The following is a 21,460-nucleotide window of genomic DNA, read 5'->3' on the forward strand; positions in this document are numbered from 1 at the left end:
GTCCTAGGGGTGGTTGTCCAAGGGGTGGGTGTCCGGATATGCCATACCATTACCATATATCATACTTAATTGCTTTAGGTGCTTATCCGATTCAAGCATTCGCCAGTCTGCGACAGTCACCTTACTTTCTGTGATTTTTGTTCTCACTCCATTCAACTTTATACGAAGGTTGGATCCAACAAAATATAACATGTATTTGAGCTTGTGAACTTGTCGGTTATCCAATTTCGTTCAAACAAACTTGCGATAGTCGCATAATCCGATCTGTTTTTCCTTTTCTTTTTCACAATTCAATATGGTATCATGATTATGGACGTTGATTGTTTTGTTAACATGGCTAAAGGAAGTAACGCACATCGCAGGTTAAATAAAACATCAAAAGCAAAAAATACAAATCCAATCAAACAAACAAACGAAAAAAATGAAAACAAACTAGTGTCATTTTTCTCATTGGAAGCTTTATCAAAGATGATTATATACAAACAAGATCATGGCTTCATTCCGTTTTAGAAAAATAATTTCATGCTTTAAAAATGTTGTTTCACTTAGTGAATAATAAAGCCAAGTTTAAATATAAAGCAAGGTCGGGAAAAAATCCGAACATATTACAAAAACAGTACCGAAATATAATTTTGGGTGAAAATGAACATACGAATATAATGCACAGCCTCAAAGTGTATGTAAACTAAACTAACTTGCATTTAATTACATTTTTAAGAAAAGAAAGGATAATTATAGCTAATGTCAGAGAAAATTCGTGATAATAATTATAATCGGGGGGGGGGGGGGCGTGCACCTTGATCATTACGTTGGTTCAGTTCAGTTACGGTTCGAGTGAAATCCGATTAGAAAGAAAAAAAATTATGAACTTTTGAAGTTGCGATCGATCTAACACAAATTGACAATTATGTAATGTATATCTTGGGAGGTCCCCTACCTTTCGCCCTGTACTATTGCCAAAAAACTTTTTTTTTTTTAATTATATTTTCTCTTGAGAAAGTTACATACATTCACCCTAGATATAATTATGTCAAATGTGTTTGTATACAACCCTGTATAAAACAGGTCTATCCCGTCATTAATAACTATGAAATTGTATGTACAGAGAAAAATGGGGAGGAGCTTGCAAGATACGACACAGTGTTGCCAATTTGTGTTCCACTGATGACAACTTAAAAATTCATAACTGTCCTGCTTTTAATCGGATTTTGTTTAAACTTTCACTAATTTGTTTCTCTCAGTTTTCTGCTTTTATCAAAAACGAATTTGATATCATCGAGGGTGCACTTCCTCTTTAAAAAAAAAATGGAGTATGGAAGACTGCAATATCTATTAACCCCTGAAGAAAATTTTCGAAATTACCGGAACAACAAAAAATTCCGAAAATATACAGTACAAAAATACGATTTCATATTATTTACGTGGATATAGTCACATTATTTTATTTTACACACTTAAAGTCATAATGTGAATAACTATTACACTACGCATCATTATGAAGCAGACATGTCATATTGAAGAGTGTTCTTTGTTATTTTAGAATCGAAGGCCAAAAGTAGGAGCCAACAATCTTTCACTTATGTTCTGCAAAGTATCACGCCTAAGATAGAGAATAATTATATGAAATGCATCATTTTACTGAGTAAACACAAACACACGCGACTAAACCCTCGTGTGGATAATGACGTTTTATCATGCCGTAGGTATCTTAAACACAGAGCTCGGTGAATACACGTCAAAGTCATTCATTTAAACATTAAACAAATAATGCAGCGGTTTGCCTATTTTTGGGCGGCCGTGTACCACGTCATTTCATATTAAAGGCTCTTTTTTTCTTTATTGAAGTATTGAACATAACATCCAAGACCTTCAGTGCATTAGAGTTTAAGTTGAAACTTGGGCAACCATAACACCTTGTAGGCACCTTGTGCATTTAATGTTGGATGCGCAAAGGCGAATCAAGGGGAGGTACCCCCCCCCCCCCCCCACAGCGAACAAAGGGGGGGGGGAGGGGGGATAGAAAATTTCTGGTCATGGGCTGATAGCCTTTTGCTATTTTTAAACTTTGTATAGGAGAAGTCTTTTTTCACAAAATTGTCAGACTGGCGTTCCTCCCCCCCCCCCCCCCCCCCCCCCCCCCATTCCCGAATTCTGATCCGCCACTTCTGAGCACGAGTAACAAAATAATGTGGATTTGTGCAGCTGTAATTATATGTGTTTCGAGTTGATTTCACGCTCACGAAATGATAAACATCTAACTGGATGTAGATTTAATCAATATCTTCTTCTTAAGTGACTAAAGAGGTTCGGGGAGTTTAACCGCTTCACTGTACTGAGGGGGAGGTGGGTACGCGGTACCCGGTTGCCTCGGTGAACTGGGCGGATAGGGCAGTCCCGGTGCATTGGGCGGGTAGGCGGTACCTGCAGGATCTGGTGTGTAGGCCGAATTGATAACGGCGCCTTGAGGCTGCCCGTAGTGCAGAGCGGGTTGATACTGGGGAGGATTGATCACGGTCGAGCCTGCCGTCATTTGGGTGCTGATAACCGTCTGTGCCTGACCGGTGGGTCGACCGCCCTGATCCACATAGACCGTTTGTGCTTCGCGTTCTTTCTTTTGGTTATAATAGCAGCAGCATCGGATAATTGCGATGATCACGAGCGGTATCCAAACGTAGAGGTACCAAGAACCATAGTCTGCGAAAACGAAACAAAGAAATATAGGATTATTAAAAAAGCGATACTGAACTGATGAACTATCTATAGCTTACTATCCAGTATATACGACACTGTTACTATATCCAGAGCCATTTTTTTGTGTAAAGACGGTTCTGTTACTACTATACCCAGAGCCATCTATAAATGGCTCTGTTATGTCCCTTGCTATAAAGCACAGCGCCAGCTCATGGTCAACTTGCCCACATCACCTAATGTCCATGCACTTGACAGGCAGAGGACTCGATGCTAGCACCAACTAGTGAATAACAGTAGGGACTTTTATTTTGCATGTCGACATAGTGGACTGATACGTGTGACGTCCTTATAAGGCACTGACAGTGCCTTTAAAAGACGCCACATTTTCTTGAAAGAACGTCACGCGTAGCAGTCCACCAGGCCTGCAGTCCACTATGTCGACGTGCAAATCTAAAAGTCCCTAGTGATCGAGTCACGGGCAGAACAAGAGTGGAGGGTGGGTGCAGGCGCGGATCCAGGATTTCTTAGGGGAGGGGGCCCAACTTTTTTTTTTTTTTGCTCCCGAAAATTTGAAAAACGCACCGGCCAAAAATTCGCTCAGTGGGGGGGGGGGGGGGGGGGGGGGGGGGGGGGGGGGGGGGGGGGGGGAGGGGGGGAGGGGAAGTGAGCACCTTTTTTTTTTTTTGATCCTCAAAAAATTTCAATTTGCACCCCCCCCCCCCCCTTGAGCGCCAGGGGGGGGGGGGCCCAACACCCAAAAAAGGTAAAAATCACGTGATTTTACATGATTTTTTTTTTCTCAAGGGGGGGGGGGGGGGGCCCGGCCCCCCCCCCCCCCCCCGCTGGATCCGCCACTGGGTGGGTGGGGGCGTTGACGGCAAGAGGGCAAGAGCCGCGATTCCTATACTGACTCGTGTTTGTCAACAATCCTAAAAACCATATAAATACATAAAGAGAGAGAGGGGGGGGGGGTCACATCTATACTAGCTGGTAGCTGACACGTTTAGAAAACAATTTTAGACTTTGTCAACGATTTATTGCATACTTTTGAATTGTAATATTTGTAAAAGAGATGGCGGCCCCCAATATATAACCAATCTTCGCATTCACTGAAATTCTTTTCAAAAGCATTTGCCCGGGATATTTATTCTGTACCGTGCTGACACGTAATTCATTCCCACGCAATCATTTCCAAAAGAAAGGGGGATTCCCCATCTCATTCTCAATAATCATCGCATTCACTGGTATTCTTTTCAAAAGTCTTAAACCGAGACAAATCTTCTGTAAACTTCCTCAAGAGAGCTTTACAACTAACCGCATGCAGTTGGTGTCGAAACCATTGAGTTTGTGCAGATAGAGAAGTATTGAAAATGAGTAAACAGCATCCAAAGTGTAGGTCATTTTTTAACATCGAAAAGTGAACAAATCTTAAAGCCCCTCTTAAGGTGTTGGGAGCCCCAAATTCACCCCAAATTTGATGGCAAAATTTTACTTAAATTGTAATCTATAAGACACACTTCTGCAAAGATGTCCCCCCCCCCCCAAAAAAAAAAAAGAAGAAGAAGAAGAAGAAAGAAGGTGTTTTGAAAGTCCTTGCAGAAAACTATGTCTTAGATGACATCCTCTTTCACATTATGATACAATTCAAGTGAAATTTTGGGGGCTCCCAACATTAATTTAGAGGGGCTTTAAGCGACGGGCGTTACGTGTTATACTGTACTTACAGACGCTATAGGCCATTGCACTGTGTATTACACTGCAGAATAGAATGAAAATAGCAGATAAGGTTCTCAGTGACGCCATCTTGATTGTGTTCTGTAACAAAAAAACAAAAGAAAAATTGGTCAATAATCAAATAGTATCTAGAAGGGGATTTACAAGGGTAATAATCTATTTTCTTTCTGTTACTTCCTTTTCCCTTCTAATGTTATAAAAGAATTATAATCTAACTGAAGCATGGAGCTATATTCGACCGCTATTTGGCCTATACTGGCTCATCCACCCTTAATCTGATTACCGCCTCCTCCCCGCTCCACTTTTCCCACTTAATATAGTTCAGATTAGTTAAGTTTATTTCTTTATTTAAAAAAAAATCACACCGTCATCAGACGGCCGGCCTGAGAAGGCCTATGCGTGATACATCAAACAATGACATAGTCATAAACAATTTGATATGGTAACATAGTAGAGAGCTTTACAATGTGCTAATTCAAATTCAAAGTTCAGATTCAATTGTATTAATACAAATCCACAAGGTCGGATTATCATCAGACACGAACAAAAATACATTAGGCCAAAATACATACATTGGTACACAATAGTAGTAGTAGTAGTAGTAGTAGTAGTAGTAGTAGTAGTAGTAGTAGCAGTAGCTTTATACAGAGCGAATTTATTTTTCATTTCTTTTCACATAATATAAACGATAACAGATAATAATGAACGTAATGATATATCAGAAGTGAGCATTGAAATATCTTTGACATTGTTTTTAAGTCATTGTAATGCAAAATGATTTAATTACAAGAAATGAAGAAAAAAAAACGAACCTACTTGAAAGCAAAGCTTGTTAGATGTAAGTTCGCACAATAATAATTATACTTTATACATTTATAACTTAATTTTGAAAAAAATTACGCAATCAAAAAAACATGACAGACAATAAAAAAATTAAAAAAATTAAACGAGACAAAAACAAATCAGAAGCACTAGCAGAATGACAAGAAGATGATGATAAATGAAGAAAATAAGAATGAGAGAGTAAAAAAGGGGGAAAACATGCAAGAAGGGAAAAAGAAGACATTAGGTCAAAATACACCTATATCAGGTTCATGGTTGCAAGTAAATTAAAGGTAATTTAAAAGTAATACAATAAAAAAAGTATTAGTACATTACTAAGTCTTGTGAAGTTATTACTCTATTTCTATATTTTTTTAATACTTATACTTAATTAAAACACAGATACTACTTTGTTGAATATTGTGCTGCTCTATGGATCAGAGGCATAGACTCTGAAAACAAAAGACCTCAAAAGGTCGGAGAGTTTTGGAATGTGGCTGTGAAGAAAAGATGGCAAAGGTAATTAAGTTTGGTGGATTTATCTATTTATTTATTTTCCACTTGTGATATGGAACACCCTAATCAACGCGAGGGCTGTTTTTTAGAGGGGTCCACTGGATAGAGTGACAAATGATGACTATGTTTCATTTGCAAGTCCAAAAAATGAAAAGGTTAAATTCGAAATTGAAAGACAATACTTATTTAGAACTTCCCTCAAAACGAAAGGGCTTGAAAATGTGTTTAATGCCTAGTTCACACCGACGCCGAATGTCGCGCTTTAAATCGGCGATCAATTCGGCGTCATTTTTCAAAAAAATCTCACGATCTCCTGAGATATGAAAATAACGACCATTAGTTGTCAATCGGCTTAAGTGATTGCAATCACTAAAGTAATAGTCTGATTTTCAGACCATTGTACCGAATGGCCGTACGTTTTCTGCTGCACAAAGATTCAATCAGTTTAATTTTGGCCATTACAAGAAGTGGGTTATTGATGTAGACAAATGCTCATTTACCCTTTACAGATCATGTTATGTATGTTATTACCAAAGAAGAACAAAGCCAGTCAGTCACTCAATAGTGTCTGACAGGGAAGTCTAGAAAGTAAACGGGTTTCCTTGCATAATTTGAATACTAGGACACTGTTAACATTTAACTTTTTTTATGTGTTTTATTGAACAATAAAAAAACAATTACAATATTTACAAGTTGTTATAAAAATATTACAAAAAAGCAGTAAAACGCAGATCAAAACCTCACAAAAAAAGTAAATTTACACTCAGATGCAGACAATTAGGCCTACATGCACGTACCGATACAACATTATAAAACAGCATTATAAAACAAACTTCCATTTTTTAAAGTGCAAGGGCAGTTTGTTTTTCTTTTTTTGCAATACGATATTCAAGATCTTTATTATAGTCAATGTAAGTTCTGAAACCCTGAAAATTGGGTATTTTACTTTGAAATTTGCATAAATAAATATAGTATTTAAGCATAAGAAATAAATACCTCAAAAACATATCCTTTTTATAGTCAAACATTCTTTCAAATATTGAAAAATTCACTACTTTATTAATCTTCTGATTAATAGTTTCAATTAACTTTTACAGAAAGGACATACATGACATATTCATAATTCCTGCAATGTTCTACAGAACTTGATATTGGCTGCAAAAGGGACATAACAGAGAGTGGTGGAGGAGCGGAGGATGCGGTCTGTAACGCTCATGGAGGAAATACAGTCAAACCTGCTATAGTGACCACCTGTCTACAAAGGCCACATTTGTTGTTTCCATTGAAAATGGTTTCTCATTGAATCATGTACTAAAGGAACCTATCTACAAAGATCACCTGTCTATAAAGACCACTTTTTGTGTTTCCCTTAATTGGGCGGTCGCTATAGACAGGTTTGACTGTACCTTGATATTTTCCATTATCCTGGTAGGTAAACAATAACCAGTGGCGCAGCTTGAGGGTACACTGGAACGATTGAGTAAAGGGGGAGGGGGGGGGGGGGGGAGCGCCTCTTTGAAACTCTTTGAAATGCGAATTTGGAAGGGTATACCAAAAGAGATGAAACGAGAGTGGATGCGTTTGAAATGTGGATGTACCGGCGAATACTGAGGATTCCGTGGACAGACAGAAGAACAAACCGATGGGTACTGGACAATTAAGCTGGATACAGAGATGTTGCTCAGAAAGAGTATTGCCAGAAGGAAACTGCAGTTTTTTGGCCATGTAGTATGGAGAGATGGTCTTGGAAAGTCCCTTTATAAAACAGGAACAGTCTAAGCCAGGCGAAAAAGAGGCAGACCTGCTATTTCCTGGTTCAAAGACATCAAAATATGGACAGGGAAAAAGCTGTCAGAGGTAACAAGCGCAACAGCAGACAAAGAAGGATGGCCGCAAACTCTATAAATAGCGCCACCTGACTGAAGAAGAAGAATACCAATTTCGGGGGGGGGGGGGTGGGAGGTGGCCCAGGCAGGCGTCTTCGTTCTCCCCTGTCTTTTCTCTCTTACAACGCTTTTCTATCTGTCTTATTATATTTTTCACCACTCGAGAAAGAGGGGGGGGGGGGGGGATGGGGTCACGTGCCCCCGTAGCCTTCTGTAGCTACGCCACTGAAGACAACAGTACGAATCATTGGCCCCAAAACATGTGGATAGTGGCTTTCAGTTTTATATAGAATTATGCAAATACAATCAAAAGAAAAAGTAGGCCTACGTAATGGTTGAAAAGAAAATGAGAGAAACACACAATTCCTATATAAAAGTTGTTTGTATCAAGGACGCGTGTATCGAAGCCACGTCGGGGGAAATGGACATGCAGTATTCTCGACGAAAGAGAAACTTTTACTGGCAAAAATAATCCCCTTTGCTTTACGCTAAACACATCAACTATTTCGAAGGAAAACAAATAGATTTGGATGAGGAACTGTGAATTGCATAACAGAATATGAATAAAATTGGGTATTTGGTTGTAGAAACGAGTGTGATCATTAATAAGCGTAGATTAACTTTGTCATAAAATCATACTTTCTGATCTCCTCTGCTTCCAGGCACCTCCTTAAATGTTTAAAAAACGACCTAAATTTACTGTAATTCCAAATCTGCATCAATCATAATTTTTGAGAAACCCAAAATTCCATATTTTTCATTCACATAGTACTGCAACATTGTAATGGAGAGCGAATAATTCCAAAAAAGTTACCGAGTCCGGAAGTAAAAAAAAAAGAAATAAGGAAACTGATTCCTCATCACCGAAAATGTTTCGGTTTGTCGAACTCAGTAGGACTACAAAATTAACCCCGCCATCAGTTTCTTGATACGCCATTCGCGGGGTATTATCAATATTACGTATTTGAAAGGGTTTTTGGTCTTCGTTTGTAGTGGTATTTACGAAGCAAAATTTTGTAGCAAACTTCCTCTTTCACATTTCTGGGTGTATGTACTGCAAACCGCTCTTAGCTACAGATTCCAATGCTAAGTATATAGGCAGTGGAATATTGCATGCGCTATTCAACACATTTTCAGTTCTAAACAGCCAATCGTGTATAACTATAGGATGAATGGTTAACAGACAACAATATCTAAATTATACTCCTAAAATATTGACTGAAATCGTTTTTATTAAATTCATACTATTGACTGCCGTATATTATGTAGTACCCTTCCAATAAGTCTAAGTCAATTATTCTGTTATTCATTTATATAAAACTAATAATCGAATGTGCAGCTGAAAAACAAAGACTCGTTCAATAAACGAAGCTAAAACATAATTATATGGCCTAAAATACATTAATGATACGTTTAAAAGAACACAATTTAGCTCAAATATTACCTTTAAGTTATTCTGTAATATCATTGTTATTATCATCATCATTGTTATGATCATCATTATTATTATTATCATTATTATTATTATTATTTCATATATTATTATCATTATGAGTTAGTTGCCAACTATTTCCCCGATAACTATACTGCCATGACTTGCAATTATTCCGCGAAACGGGAACCAGAGGAAGTCAGGATGACAGTGATGCTCTACATTGTGACGTCATCATTTGAACAGGACGTTAAATGACTGTATGGTATATGGACGTTCAATTGACTTAAGGGAAATACTGATTTACTTAACAAGCAAGTGCAAATACTAATACAAACATAAAACCATCATGTTCAAGCTCATAGTTCAGTCTAAATTATGGTGGTTATATAGGTTAAATGTTAAAGAAACGACCACAGTTCAAAAACAAGAGGAGGAAATAAAATCATTTGGACGAAAAATGATATTGATCGAAAGCGCAGACGTTCTTGTTTATGATAATGTTAATACAAATAGATATTATTACTATCATAAATTTACAATAAAACATGAGTGTTTATAGCCTCATTAACTGAAACTTGTTTTTAGAACTTTTTGTCGCACGTCACAGCCTTTTTAGAACTTTTTGTCGCACATCACAGCCTCTAATTATAGCACTTTTTAAAACATAAACAAACCATCATCGTATAGCCTTTTTAGAACTTTTTGTCGCACGTCACAGCCTCTAATTATAGCACTTATTAAAACATAAACAAACCATCATCGTAAACACGTACACTTACAAGTGGCAACTAAATCTGCCCTATATACTTCTCGTTAATTTGATGTTTGTGTGTGTGTTTCGTAACTCATGGACTGGGGAGTGTTTCACAAAAACTAAAATTGACTTTAAGTTGAACTTAATATGGCAGGCCTTTCATGTCACTAGTTCCCCTAACCATTCCTGGCATTGGTTTCTCAAAGGACTCGCAAACATTATTATTTGTCAAGTACTGCCGTCTTAGTTGTGTACCTCTCGCCACAGTAAACATTTTCTGTCCCTGTTATTTTTCAAGTCTCCCAGGAACCTATTCTTTACAAGCTCTGCTTTTCTATAGGTTCCTGCACATTTCACAGTTTGTACTTTTGTCTGGGTTTCCTTTAAATGATATTAGTTGTCAAACAAATGTGATGATTACCTTGTCAATCAATATAATCATTTTTTTAAATTATGAAACAATATGTATTTTATGTATATTTTGTTATCTGTATTATTTCTGCATGTGAAATGTGAAATCAATAAACTCAAACTCAAACTCAAACTAAAAGGACGTATAGGCTACAAATCGTGGTCACAAATCTATTACCGTTGATAGTTCATTATTGAAGGAAAAAATATTATCTAAAGATCATAATTGAGATATCAACAGTGAGAGCAACCAGTGACATAAACAGCATGCCATACTTAAGTCCAACTTTAAGTCGATCTTAGTCTTTAGCCCCCCCCCCCCTTGGATGAATAATACGTTGAATGCTTTTAGATTTCGGCTTTGATAATACCCAGAAAAGTCAATGAAATCGGAAAACAATAATTTTGTTCGCATACTTGAAAATTACAGAACTTGGTGAGGGTAACAATTATGATGATAATCTGGATTTGTTTAGCGCTTAATACTGAATACCGTCTCTAAGCGCTTAAAACATTACAGGTATGATTAATTTAGTTCTTAAAGTTGATACTCTAAGCAAATAAATGTCCCTTAATTTGTTACCTACGGCAAGTATATGTTATTTTAAAGTTTTTCAATTACTTAGTATATCACAAAAAAATTCTGTCTTCTCGAAATCCTCAATTGAAATGTCTAAAATATCCGCCTCTCTTTGCATAGAAAATCAGTCACGACGCTGGTCTACTATTTATGACCTCACGTCCGGGAGAGAGTATATTCACGTACCCGGATGTTCCATAGCAAACATGTGCAGAGTGATACGATTTTCTGCATATTTTTGTTTCAAAGGCTGAAAAGTCTATTAAATCATAATTCTATGTACAATTCTTTACCTTCCCCTAGTACTTCATAGTATTAATATCAATTCCCCTTTTAAAAATTATGACATATACATGCCAACGATGTGCTATAATTAATAGTCGATATTTTCACCATGTAATTTTTGTTTTGGTGTTGAAATCGGCCCAGGCACGGAGTGAACAGTAGCTGTCTACCCATGTTCATTACCATACACTACAGCGATCTCCCGATGGTTTCTTCTTCCTTTTTCCCATGTCTTTCGCCTTCCTTGGCCCTGAACATCCTTCATCTACCAATTCTGACACCGGTAGTCAGGAGCAAGTCTTTGTTAGTTGTTTTTCTTAGCTGGCAACGTCGCTTTCATTCTCTTGCAATTGCCGATAAACATATAACTAGCGCACGTACGTTCCATCACAAGCAAGCAGCGCCTAGAGCAGCGGCTTGGTCTTACCTCCCGATTCTGCTCGCTCCACGAACGTTCATGCAAGAGCCGCATCACTCGCCAAAATATTATAGAGGAAGCGCGCGCTTGCATGATCTCGTTCAATATTTTACAACATAAAATGTTTAACTGGTACTGTATCCTTTTTGAGGCAGTCACACACATCTATGATAAGTACTATCATAGTTCTAGACCTATTCGTTTTACAAAACTGCTCATGTACATCTGATGACAATATAATGCATCCGCCTATTCATAAGTGCACGATTTAACTTTAATTCCTAAGCAGTAAACTCGTCTTAAATCTCTACCAAATAGGTGAATATGAGGATATAAAAAGAAATCAGCGACTGGAAAATGTTGCTTCGTTATTCTTCATTCAAATGAAAACAGAAAATCCATCAAATATACTCCTTAACAACAACACATCTAAGCTCTGACAGGATAGCATTTACCACTGCCATTCACTCTCACTGAGCCCATGACTCCCGTTCGTGACGTCACGGATAGAGGCCCGACTCTACGTGCACTTCCGGGTTTCAGACTTAGATATTTTGGTAGAGTTTACTCGAATAAATTCATTATTTTAAACTTGTTTTGTCGAGTGGACACCATTTGGTGTTATTATGGGGGTTAAAAGCTTTCTATTTATGTAATTATCTCAGTATTTGGGATTGTCTTAGAGTATCAACTTTAACTGTAATAGGCGGTATAATTATTACGATGATCTCCACGATACAAAATCCTCTGGATTTTTACGTTTCTGTACAGGCGCATTACTTGTAATTCAAATTCATTAAACAATTTTTGTTTTCAAGTACGATTCTTTACAATAAGTTTAATGCAGTTTGGTGACATTACAATTATGCACTGTATATGAAAAAATGAAACGATTGAAAAGAGAATATTGAGGTCATTTTGCATTGCATTACAAAACAACTTTTTCTGGTGCCAATTTCCCTGCCAAAAACCTACTCATAATGAAAACATAATCGATTGTTTACCAGAAAAAAAACCCACATAATAATGGGTGTAATACAATACATTCTGTGCCCTTCGCTGTTTAAATGAACAAATCTCTTAAAATATTTTTAGAGTTATGCAAAGTATATTCAATAATGTCCTTGAGGAAACGCACCCTTTTTTTGGTTGAATATAACTGTATTAAGATATGTCCTAACGATCCAAACGACAATGTCACTAAATCTGTTCTCTGTATACTGAAGCATTAAATAAAATTTGTTTGTTCGTATTTCCGTCATATTAAAAAGAATTTACAGTGAAAGGAAGAAGAACAATATATATAATATACAGTTTATATAAGAAAAACAAATCATATGGCATTAAATTGAAGAAAAAAACCCACAGCAACATTAAGAACGTACAACAAAATGAACAAAAAACAACCGCAGAGAAACAGATTGCTGGCCTAGCCCATGCATTTTCAGCTGCACTTGTATGGGGTCTCCCAGCGTACGTCATTGTGGCTATTCTTTATTTCAAGGGGCATTAGGCACTCATAATACAGCCTAGAATTCAACTTCGAAATATCCTAATTAATATTATATATCGTATTCATTTATTATGGGCGTTCCCAACTCAAGCTATGCTTTCCGGGTTTTCGCCTCCTTCCGTATCTGAATTATTTACTGTCTACTCTATGTTGAAATAATTCATGTATATATACATTGTGTTTTATATTGTGCTGTTGAGAAGGAAATAAATGTTAATAAATACAAAATACAAAATATATAGTTGGTACATGTGTGTATAGTGTTTTGACTATTCAGTTTTACCCGTGGTTAGTTGCCTTTGAATGGGAGATTTTTCTTGTCTGACGTCAAGGAAAAACGTAATAATGGGCGCATTGTCACTGGTAGATTCCGAATTTCATTTTGATACCAACACTCAACAACCAGCAATTCTCCATCCATAGTATCTATGCATTTCCTTTACAAATAGCTGACACTGATATTTCCTTTTGATGTAAATTTGCTTCTTCTGAAGCGACATTCTTTGCAAGATTATAGGACAAACCAGTATATGTTCAACATGTTAATTCATCAATTGACAGAGTAATCTATAATAATGTACATGTACAGTTAACGACTTTATTATCAATACCTCTTTTAAATTTGATGTTTTTTTGTTGTTGTGCTTTTCGTAACTCAAGAATGAAAGGTGGACTGATTAAACTAGGGCCTTTGTTGAATACTTTAATACTGTTTTCACACTGGCAAAATTTTGCTTAACCCCGTACTATAGGTGGGGTTAAAGGGAGAATTTTGATGTCACATTCTCAAGAAACATGAATTGTAAACCCCTATTTTACTATCAAACTCGTTTGTTTGTTTGTTTCTTTCTTTCAATTTTATTTTAATTTTCTCCTCCTTTTTCTTCATCTTCATTAACTCTTCTAATTCTTATTGCTTTTATCATATCAATGCAACTACTGAATCTTAATCTTATATTTGCCTAATTTACCCCGTACTTTTTACATGTATTTTATATGTTACAGTTTTATTTGTAAATTCAAGATGTATCAGGTTTTGATTGTGACTTTCATTTTCTAATCAAGAAACCTTGTCAATTCACTTCAGATGGGAGAGAGAGAGAGCGAGAGAGAGAGAGATACATAGAGAGAGAGAGAGAGAGAGGGGGGGGGGGGAGATTAGAGAGAGAGAGAGAGAGAGAGAGAGAGATTAGAGAGAAAGAGAGAGAGAGAGATTAGAGAGAGAGAGAGCGAGAGGGAGAGAGAGAGAGACAGAGAGAGATATGAGAGAGAGAGAGAGAGAGGGGGGAGATTAGAGAGAGAGAGAGAGAGAGAGAGAGAGAGATTAGAGAGAAAGAGAGAGAGAGAGGGGGGGAGATTAGAGAGAGAGAGAGAGAGAGAGAGAGAGATTAGAGAGAAAGAGAGAGAGAGAGAGATTAGAGAGAGAGAGAGCGAGAGGGAGAGAGAGAGAGACAGAGAGAGATATGAGAGAGAAAGAGAGAGAGAGATTAGAGAGAGAGAGAGCGAGAGGGAGAGAGAGAGAGACAGAGAGAGATATGAGAGAGAGAGAGAGAGGGGGGAGATTAGAGAGAGAGAGAGAGAGAGAGAGAGATTAGAGAGAAAGAGAGAGAGAGAGACAGAGAGAGATATGAGAGAGAGAGAGAGAGAGAGAGAGAGAGAGAGAGAGAGAGATTAGAGAGAGAGAGAGAGATTGAGAGAGACAGCGAGATAGGGAGACAGAGATAAACAGAGAGAGAGAGAGAGAAGGGGGTAAAGAGAGAGAGAGAGAGAGAGAGAGGGAGAGAAAGAGAGAGATGAGAGAGAGAGAGAGATTAGAAGAAGATAGAATAGAGAGAGAGATAGAGAGAGAGAGATCAGAGATATAGAGACAAACAGAGAGAGAAGGGGTAAAGAGAGAGGGAGAGAGGGAGAGAAAGAGAGAGAGACAGAGAGAGAAATATGAGAGAGATTAGAGAGAGATAGATTAGAGAGAGAGAGATAGCGAGATAGGGAGACAGAGAGAAACAGAGAGAAAGAGAAGGGAGTAAAGAGAGAGAAAGGGAGAGAGAGAGAGAGAGAGAGAGGGGGGGGGGAGGGGGTCGCAAAGTCAACAAAATGTACAGATTAAAAAAAATCTCAATCTGCATACACCATGCTGATGAGAGAACATAATCGTGTATGATACTACTGTAGCAGCAAATGCTTTCAGTAATGCTGATGATAGAATTTTCAAAAATATATCTAAGAAACAATGACAACTTGAGAGCAAAAAGAGCACATTCTTACCTTTCGAGATCTGGTCAAAATATCAGATGAATTATATGCACTAGATCCTTTCTAAGAGGAAGTCACGCGCCGTGCAGTATATCTCCGTTGCAACTCAGTGCGAGAATGAATATGATTTGCAGCTGCAAATATTTCCCGTTTGAACCAATGAAATGACTAGTGCAAATAATGATGTTCTATTGTCGACTTTGCGCGGTTCATATTGCGTTTTTATGATTTTATGTGGAAACTTTTCGTCATTTGGTAGTTCCGGGTTCGAACTTTGATACGTTGGTTGACTTTGATGTATTGCGAGGCAATGCGAGCACAGAATAGAAATGACGTACATGTATTTTTAGAGTTCTGTGATTGCTAGTGATATACCGTTTTCTTTGTAAAAGTGCGGTTTTTGGCAATACTGGCCTAGCGTGATTCAGGCCTCTGAGGGGAGAGGAAGGGGGGGGGGTGAGGCATGCATCGATCTAGTCGGGAAAATGAAATGCGAATCTACAAGGTTACTGACAGGAGAAAACAGGTACATACGAATTCACATGTTTACAAACATTGTGAAAGTATTACAATTTTTTCGTGAGATTTTCTTGCTCTTTCGATAGTGAAAACATAATAATTATTCTTTAAATTCAATTCTTGCAATTCACTATAAGTGAACATTATCAACAGGGGCGTAGACAACGGGGGGGGGGGGGGGGGGATGAGGGGGATGGCATGTACAATCATCCCCCCCAGGTGTTGGGGAATGATATTTGCTTACTTAATAAGTCATAATGATGATAATAATAGTAATAATAATAATGATAACAATTATAATATTAATAATAATAATAATTATGATGATGATAATAATAATCCTCATCATTATTGTAATTGTGTTTATTGTTGTTAGCCGCATTCACACGGTGAAAGCCAATTCAGACGGTAAAAAAAAGAAAATCTTACAAGTATTTTGTGGTTATCTTGTGGTTTGGAAACCAGAAGAGAACCACAAGATTAAAAAGCGCGGATCTACGGGGGGGGGGGGGGGTTAGGGGGTTTAAACCCCCCTTGGGCGGCCCAAAAAAACAAAACAAAAAACAAAAAACAAAAAAAAGAAAAAGAAAAAAGAACGCACGCTGGAGAGAAACCCTTTCAAGTGCAAATATTGTGAGAAGATATTCAACTCGTCTGGTAACTTAACCAAATACATGATAACTCTGGATATAACTGTGTATTTAACTGTTACTTGATTTAAAAAAGACGTTATCATGCACTGCTTTTTATGGTCTCCATTGTGTTAATAGATGCCAGGAAAACATCACTTACGGGGTTCAAATAAACACCCCAAAAAAAATCGGTTCGCCGCTTCGCGGCTCGTGGACGATGCTCCGCATCGTCATTATTTTGGTCAACCCCCCCTTAGCAAAAAGCTAGATCCGCCCCTGAGTCATCCCCCCAGGTGTACGAACCTGTCTACGCCACTGATTATCAACCTTGTTTTTGGTCATCATTAAAACAACAACAACATCATCTTCATCATCAGCATCCTCACCATGAGCTAGCATCATCCCTGATAGCAGACTGCGTCTTAAAGACGTCATAAATTGGTCGTAAAGTGGTAATCACGTCGTACGTCGTATGGACGACGTAATTACGACGTCACATTTCCAAGAAAACGGCTGCGTCCATGTCATGCCAAAATTTACACATCATGCCAAGAATTTATATCTCTTGTACATTTTCGCAAGGAATATTGTACACAAGAGGGCAGGAATACATCTAATTTTCATAATATCTACATTTTTTTCTTTTGGATGGGTTTCCTTTGATTAATCCATAAGACAAAATTGCAAGATTTGTACCTGTGATTCAGAGTAAAACAAAATCCTCCATGAAATTGAAAGTTCAGGAAAAGGAAAATGAATCATCTCCACCATCATCATCATGATTATAAATAACCCAGGCATATTGTTGCATTATAATGTATTTAGGTCTATATTGCTATTAAGATTATTATTGCTATTATTCATCATTATTGTCATTAAGATTATGATTATGGCGATTATCGTTATTATTATTCGTATTTTTTTGTATCATTATTAGTAGGATTATGATTATCCTTATTATTATCATTTTTAAAACACTATCATTAGTATTACTATTATTATTATTATCACTGTTATTATCATTATTATAATTATTATCATTATCATTATTACAGTTATTATTGCTACTGCTATTATTATTATCATCATCATTACTATTTTGTATCATTCTTATTATCATCTTAAAAATTATCTAATTTACTGTTCAATTATTTGTTATGGTCAATTTTGGTGAGTGCCCCCCCCCCCCCTCCCCCCCCCCCCCCCCCCCCCCCCCCCCCCCCCCCCACCCCCCCCCCCCCCCCCCCCCCCCCCCCCCCCCCCCCCCCCCCCCCCCCCAAGGCTAAACTAAAAACGAAGAGATCGTTGTACTGGGGCGCCATCTATCGTGGATAAATTTATATATTTGGCACAACAAATAAGCGGTGAGTTTAAAAAGAAAACTGTCGAATTCGCGTTGCATTACGGTGAGTTAACGGGAAATGGCAATATACCGACATGGTTTTGGACTCGATTTTGCTGTTGTATCGATTATATGTTTAATTTGATGACTGTACCTTAGGAAATTACAGCATTTTGTGATATAATATTATTAGTGTAACTGCAAAATGAACAAATGGTGTCTCACCAGTACCATACGTTCTATTTTGTGTTAGTTATAACGACGATAGTGTAACTAAGTTGAATTGAATTTCGGCCAGAAGCTGATAAAGCACTTCGTAATGATATATAGATATATTCTACATGACTTTAGATCTATTGGAAATAATTTCTTCTTCTAGGCTAAGGGAATGTATCGTTCATATAGATCTACAGATGTATGATGTAGAAGATCTAATTTAATTAAGTTGGGTCACTGATGATGACTGATCTGATGACATGTCTGAACTTAGACAGCAATAACCATCTGATTTGGGTCATTTCTTTAATAAAACTGACCAAAATATTTCCGGGTCAACCTACCAAAACATAGCCAAATGGCCAATCAGAGCACTCGTTTCGTGGGAGTTCGTTGGTCAAGCTGGGCTTACTCGTACGTAGCTACGGTAGCTATTGGACGTTCGAAAAGAAAAAATGAATATTCATCAACTAACACCAAGACGGATAATGTTGACAACGAGACTTTCTCGGATTAATCATTAATTTAGGATCTAAATGAGCAAGCTATCGTAAGTCAAATAAGCTATATATATGTTATTTTTAATTTGTGTTATAATTGCAGCAGTTATGAGGATGTAAAGAGTGAAAATCTCGTTGCATATCTCATTCATCGCGGTCCGGTCGAACCGAACCATTTGTTCCGTACAGTGCCTCACAGAAAGAGGTCCCCAGACTTCAGTCTCTGTAATCGGAGGTCTAGTGGAGCCAGACGTAGTCTCAGTGGAACAACCGACGATTAGAGAGACTGAAGCTTTCGGTCTAGTCTGAACTTAGACCGAAAGCTTCAGTCTCTATACCGTCGGTTGTTCCACTGAGACTACGTCTGGCTCCACTAGACCTCCGGTTATAGAGACTGAACGATCGCCTATGCCAGCCTATGTTGAAGATATCACGGCTAGATTTTAGCCGTTACTCGTTAGGCCCCTCCCACAAACATGAACAAACTTGCCACGGCCGTATTGTTATGCCCCCAAAATCCCCAAAATGTCATTTTACCTTGTGCATATCCAATTTTACATTAGGCCTAGGCTATAATACATCGGTTCCACTTACTAACTTGATTGAAATAATCCGTTTAATGGTCCCTTTTAAGGAAATTATGGGTCAAAATCGACATCCATGTTGAAAATCTTGCAAGCCGTGTTAAACTCTCGCTGCCGTCAATCTCATCCCTTCTAGTCTACGCCGAAGGCAAAAATGATTATGAAGGAAAAACTGTGATAACGCCATTACGAACGTGTAGATGGCGCACAGTTTTTCCTTCATAATCATTTTGCCTTCGGCATAGACTAGAAGGGATGAGATTGACGGTAGCGAGAGTTTAACACGGCTTGCAAGATTTTCAACATGGATGTCGATTTTGACCCATAATTTCCTTAAAAGGGACCATTAAATGAATTATTTCAATCAAGTTAGTTAGTGGAACCGATGTATTATAGCCTAGGCCTAATGTAAAATTGAATATGCACGAGGTAAAATGACATTTTGGGGGATTTTGGGGGCATAACAATACGGCTGTGGCAAGTTTGTTCATGTTTGTGGGAGGGGCCTAACGGCTAAAATTTAGCCGTGATATCTTCAACATAGGCTGGCATAGGCGATCGTTCTGTCTCTATAACCGGAGGTCTAGTGGAGCCAGACGTAGTCTCAGTGGAACAACCGACGGTATAGAGACTGAAGCTTTCGGTCTAGTCTGAACTCTGATGAACGAAGCAAACTTCTTGTATGGTTTATGGTATTACGCACTCCAGCAAAGCATAGAGAGTCAATGCCAATGCGTATTGACCTCTAGCACTGCATGCTTGCTGTGAGGTGGGTATTTTTAGACCCCATACACAAATACACACACCACACAATATTGCATAGACTGTACACAATCATGTCGATGCAGCTGTAAGCAAAGTTTGACACTAGACTTACAATTTGAATTTTTAAATTATTCTTTTTAACATCAGTAAGTCAAAAAAAATGTATTTTACTGATATTTAGGTGTCATCAATTGTCACTAAAGTACCGATTTTTAGTGAAATCAGTTGAGTTTTGTACAGTGGTGTTTGAAATGTTGAGAATCAAAAGCACAGCTTTTACTACACAGCCAGGATAGTGATGCTCCTATGTGTGGTATTACGCACATGCATGATGCAATAAAGTTTGCATAATTTTTGACTGATAGCTTCAGTTTGAGGTGCAGAGCTATAGTGTAGAGACGGTATTGAGCTGAGCGACGACGTCGACATCGAAGCCCTAAATTGTAACCATTAAACGGAGGATTCCTGATGATTTGGTATTGGTGGGGTATTCTAAAGTTGGGCCATTTTTTGACTAAATAATTGCAGTTGCAGGTGATTGTTTTGAAGGTACAGTTCCTCTCATTCAAAACCTCAAGCAGGATGATTTTTTTTATTGCCATATCTATTGTAATTACACTTTCTTTTGTAAAATAAGACTGCAGTGGCTTTACATTTGACACAAGCTTTTTTTCTTTCTTTAGAGCCACCTTGATAGTATACCCCAGCTGGAGGCTACCTATTTTGTAAGGTCTGTGGTAATAGCGGGCATTGGTGGCATTTGGTGCATCGGAGCCCGGCTGGTTTTCGGTGATTAGGCAATTAAAAAGAAAACAATTATGACTCGAGCCTACTCACAGATGTTGTTTAATTAAACTGTCCTGATTGCTTCCTGACAGTTTCTTTACAGCGCAATATACATGTATATGCATAACCAGTGTTCAGTTTTCTTTAAAACCATCTGGATAGCATCATGAAGTCTATCTCTGTTGTTAGGTTATTGGTATTAGCAAGGAGCTTCAAACGCAGAGCTCTTTGGTATTATTAGCTGTTAAGCAATATGGCAGAAATCAGATTTGATTTAATCATTTGATTTCAATTCCATGTATCTAATAGGGCTATCTAATTGTGATTTGAGAATCAAATCGACCTTACAAGACCCTACAGTGTTAGTGTGTGATTGGTTTACATTTGATACCATTTTACCATTTTACAAATTATTTTTACTCTTCAGAGCCCCCTTGATAGCATCATGGAGGCCACGTCCGTTGTCAGGTCAGTGGTGTTAGCAGCCAATCAGTACAGCCGGAATCAGAGCGATGCAAACCTGGTTCATCTTCAGAGCAGATTGGATGTAAGTCACCCCCCCCCCCCAGACCAGGGGGGTGTTTCACAAAGATCCTAAGTCGAACTTAACTCTAAGTTGGGCTTAAACATTATGGAGAGCCATTTGTATCCTTAAATTAAGTTGTATTCAAAAGCAAAAATTCAGGTATTTTAGACTTCATGAATATTCCACATCAAGAACATGGAATCTCCTTCATAATAGAAAATATAAATGATTTGAATCAACATTTTAGATGCTAACGGCTTTCCATAATTTTTAAGTCCAACTTAAAGATAAG

The 21,460-nt window shown here is 37.8% G+C and overlaps 2 protein-coding genes across 2 annotated transcripts in view; one reads left to right on the forward strand and one right to left on the reverse strand.

Moving 5' to 3' along the window:
• Positions 1–977: 977 nt before the first annotated feature.
• Positions 978–15,542, reverse strand: LOC115926120 (rhodopsin-like). The gene is made up of 3 exons (XM_030990617.1): positions 15,311–15,542; positions 4,416–4,506; positions 978–2,694 (listed from the first exon to the last, which is right to left on the reverse strand). The coding sequence occupies exons 2-3, from the start codon at positions 4,492–4,494 to the stop codon at positions 2,297–2,299; spliced, it is 477 nt and encodes a 158-aa protein (XP_030846477.1). The 5' UTR covers positions 4,495–4,506; positions 15,311–15,542; the 3' UTR covers positions 978–2,296.
• Positions 15,543–17,782: 2,240 nt separating this feature from the next.
• Positions 17,783–21,460, forward strand: part of LOC591909 (protein CIP2A homolog) — a 22,565-nt gene continuing 18,887 nt past the window's right edge. The window contains exons 1-2 of the mRNA XM_030990625.1: positions 17,783–17,855; positions 21,070–21,189. Coding sequence (XP_030846485.1) covers positions 21,088–21,189 — 102 coding nt within the window. The 5' untranslated portion in view covers positions 17,783–17,855; positions 21,070–21,087. The remainder of the gene's footprint in view (positions 17,856–21,069; positions 21,190–21,460) is intronic.

The sequence above is a fragment of the Strongylocentrotus purpuratus genome, unplaced genomic scaffold (assembly GCF_000002235.5).
Source record: "Strongylocentrotus purpuratus isolate Spur 01 unplaced genomic scaffold, Spur_5.0 spur5_contig_844, whole genome shotgun sequence".
In the NCBI taxonomy this organism is placed as follows: domain Eukaryota; kingdom Metazoa; phylum Echinodermata; class Echinoidea; order Camarodonta; family Strongylocentrotidae; genus Strongylocentrotus; species Strongylocentrotus purpuratus.

What these genes read in the sequence shown, in the direction of transcription:
- LOC115926120 (XM_030990617.1), bottom strand. Translation starts at nt 4,494, where the DNA reads ATGGCGTCACTGAGAACCTTATCTGCTATTTTCATTCTATTCTGCAGT. An exon ending in TGCAATGGCCTATAGCGTCT is followed by an intron (nt 2,695 to 4,415) that starts GTAAGTACAGTA and finishes TCGTTTTCGCAG; the next exon opens with ACTATGGTTCTTGGTACCTC.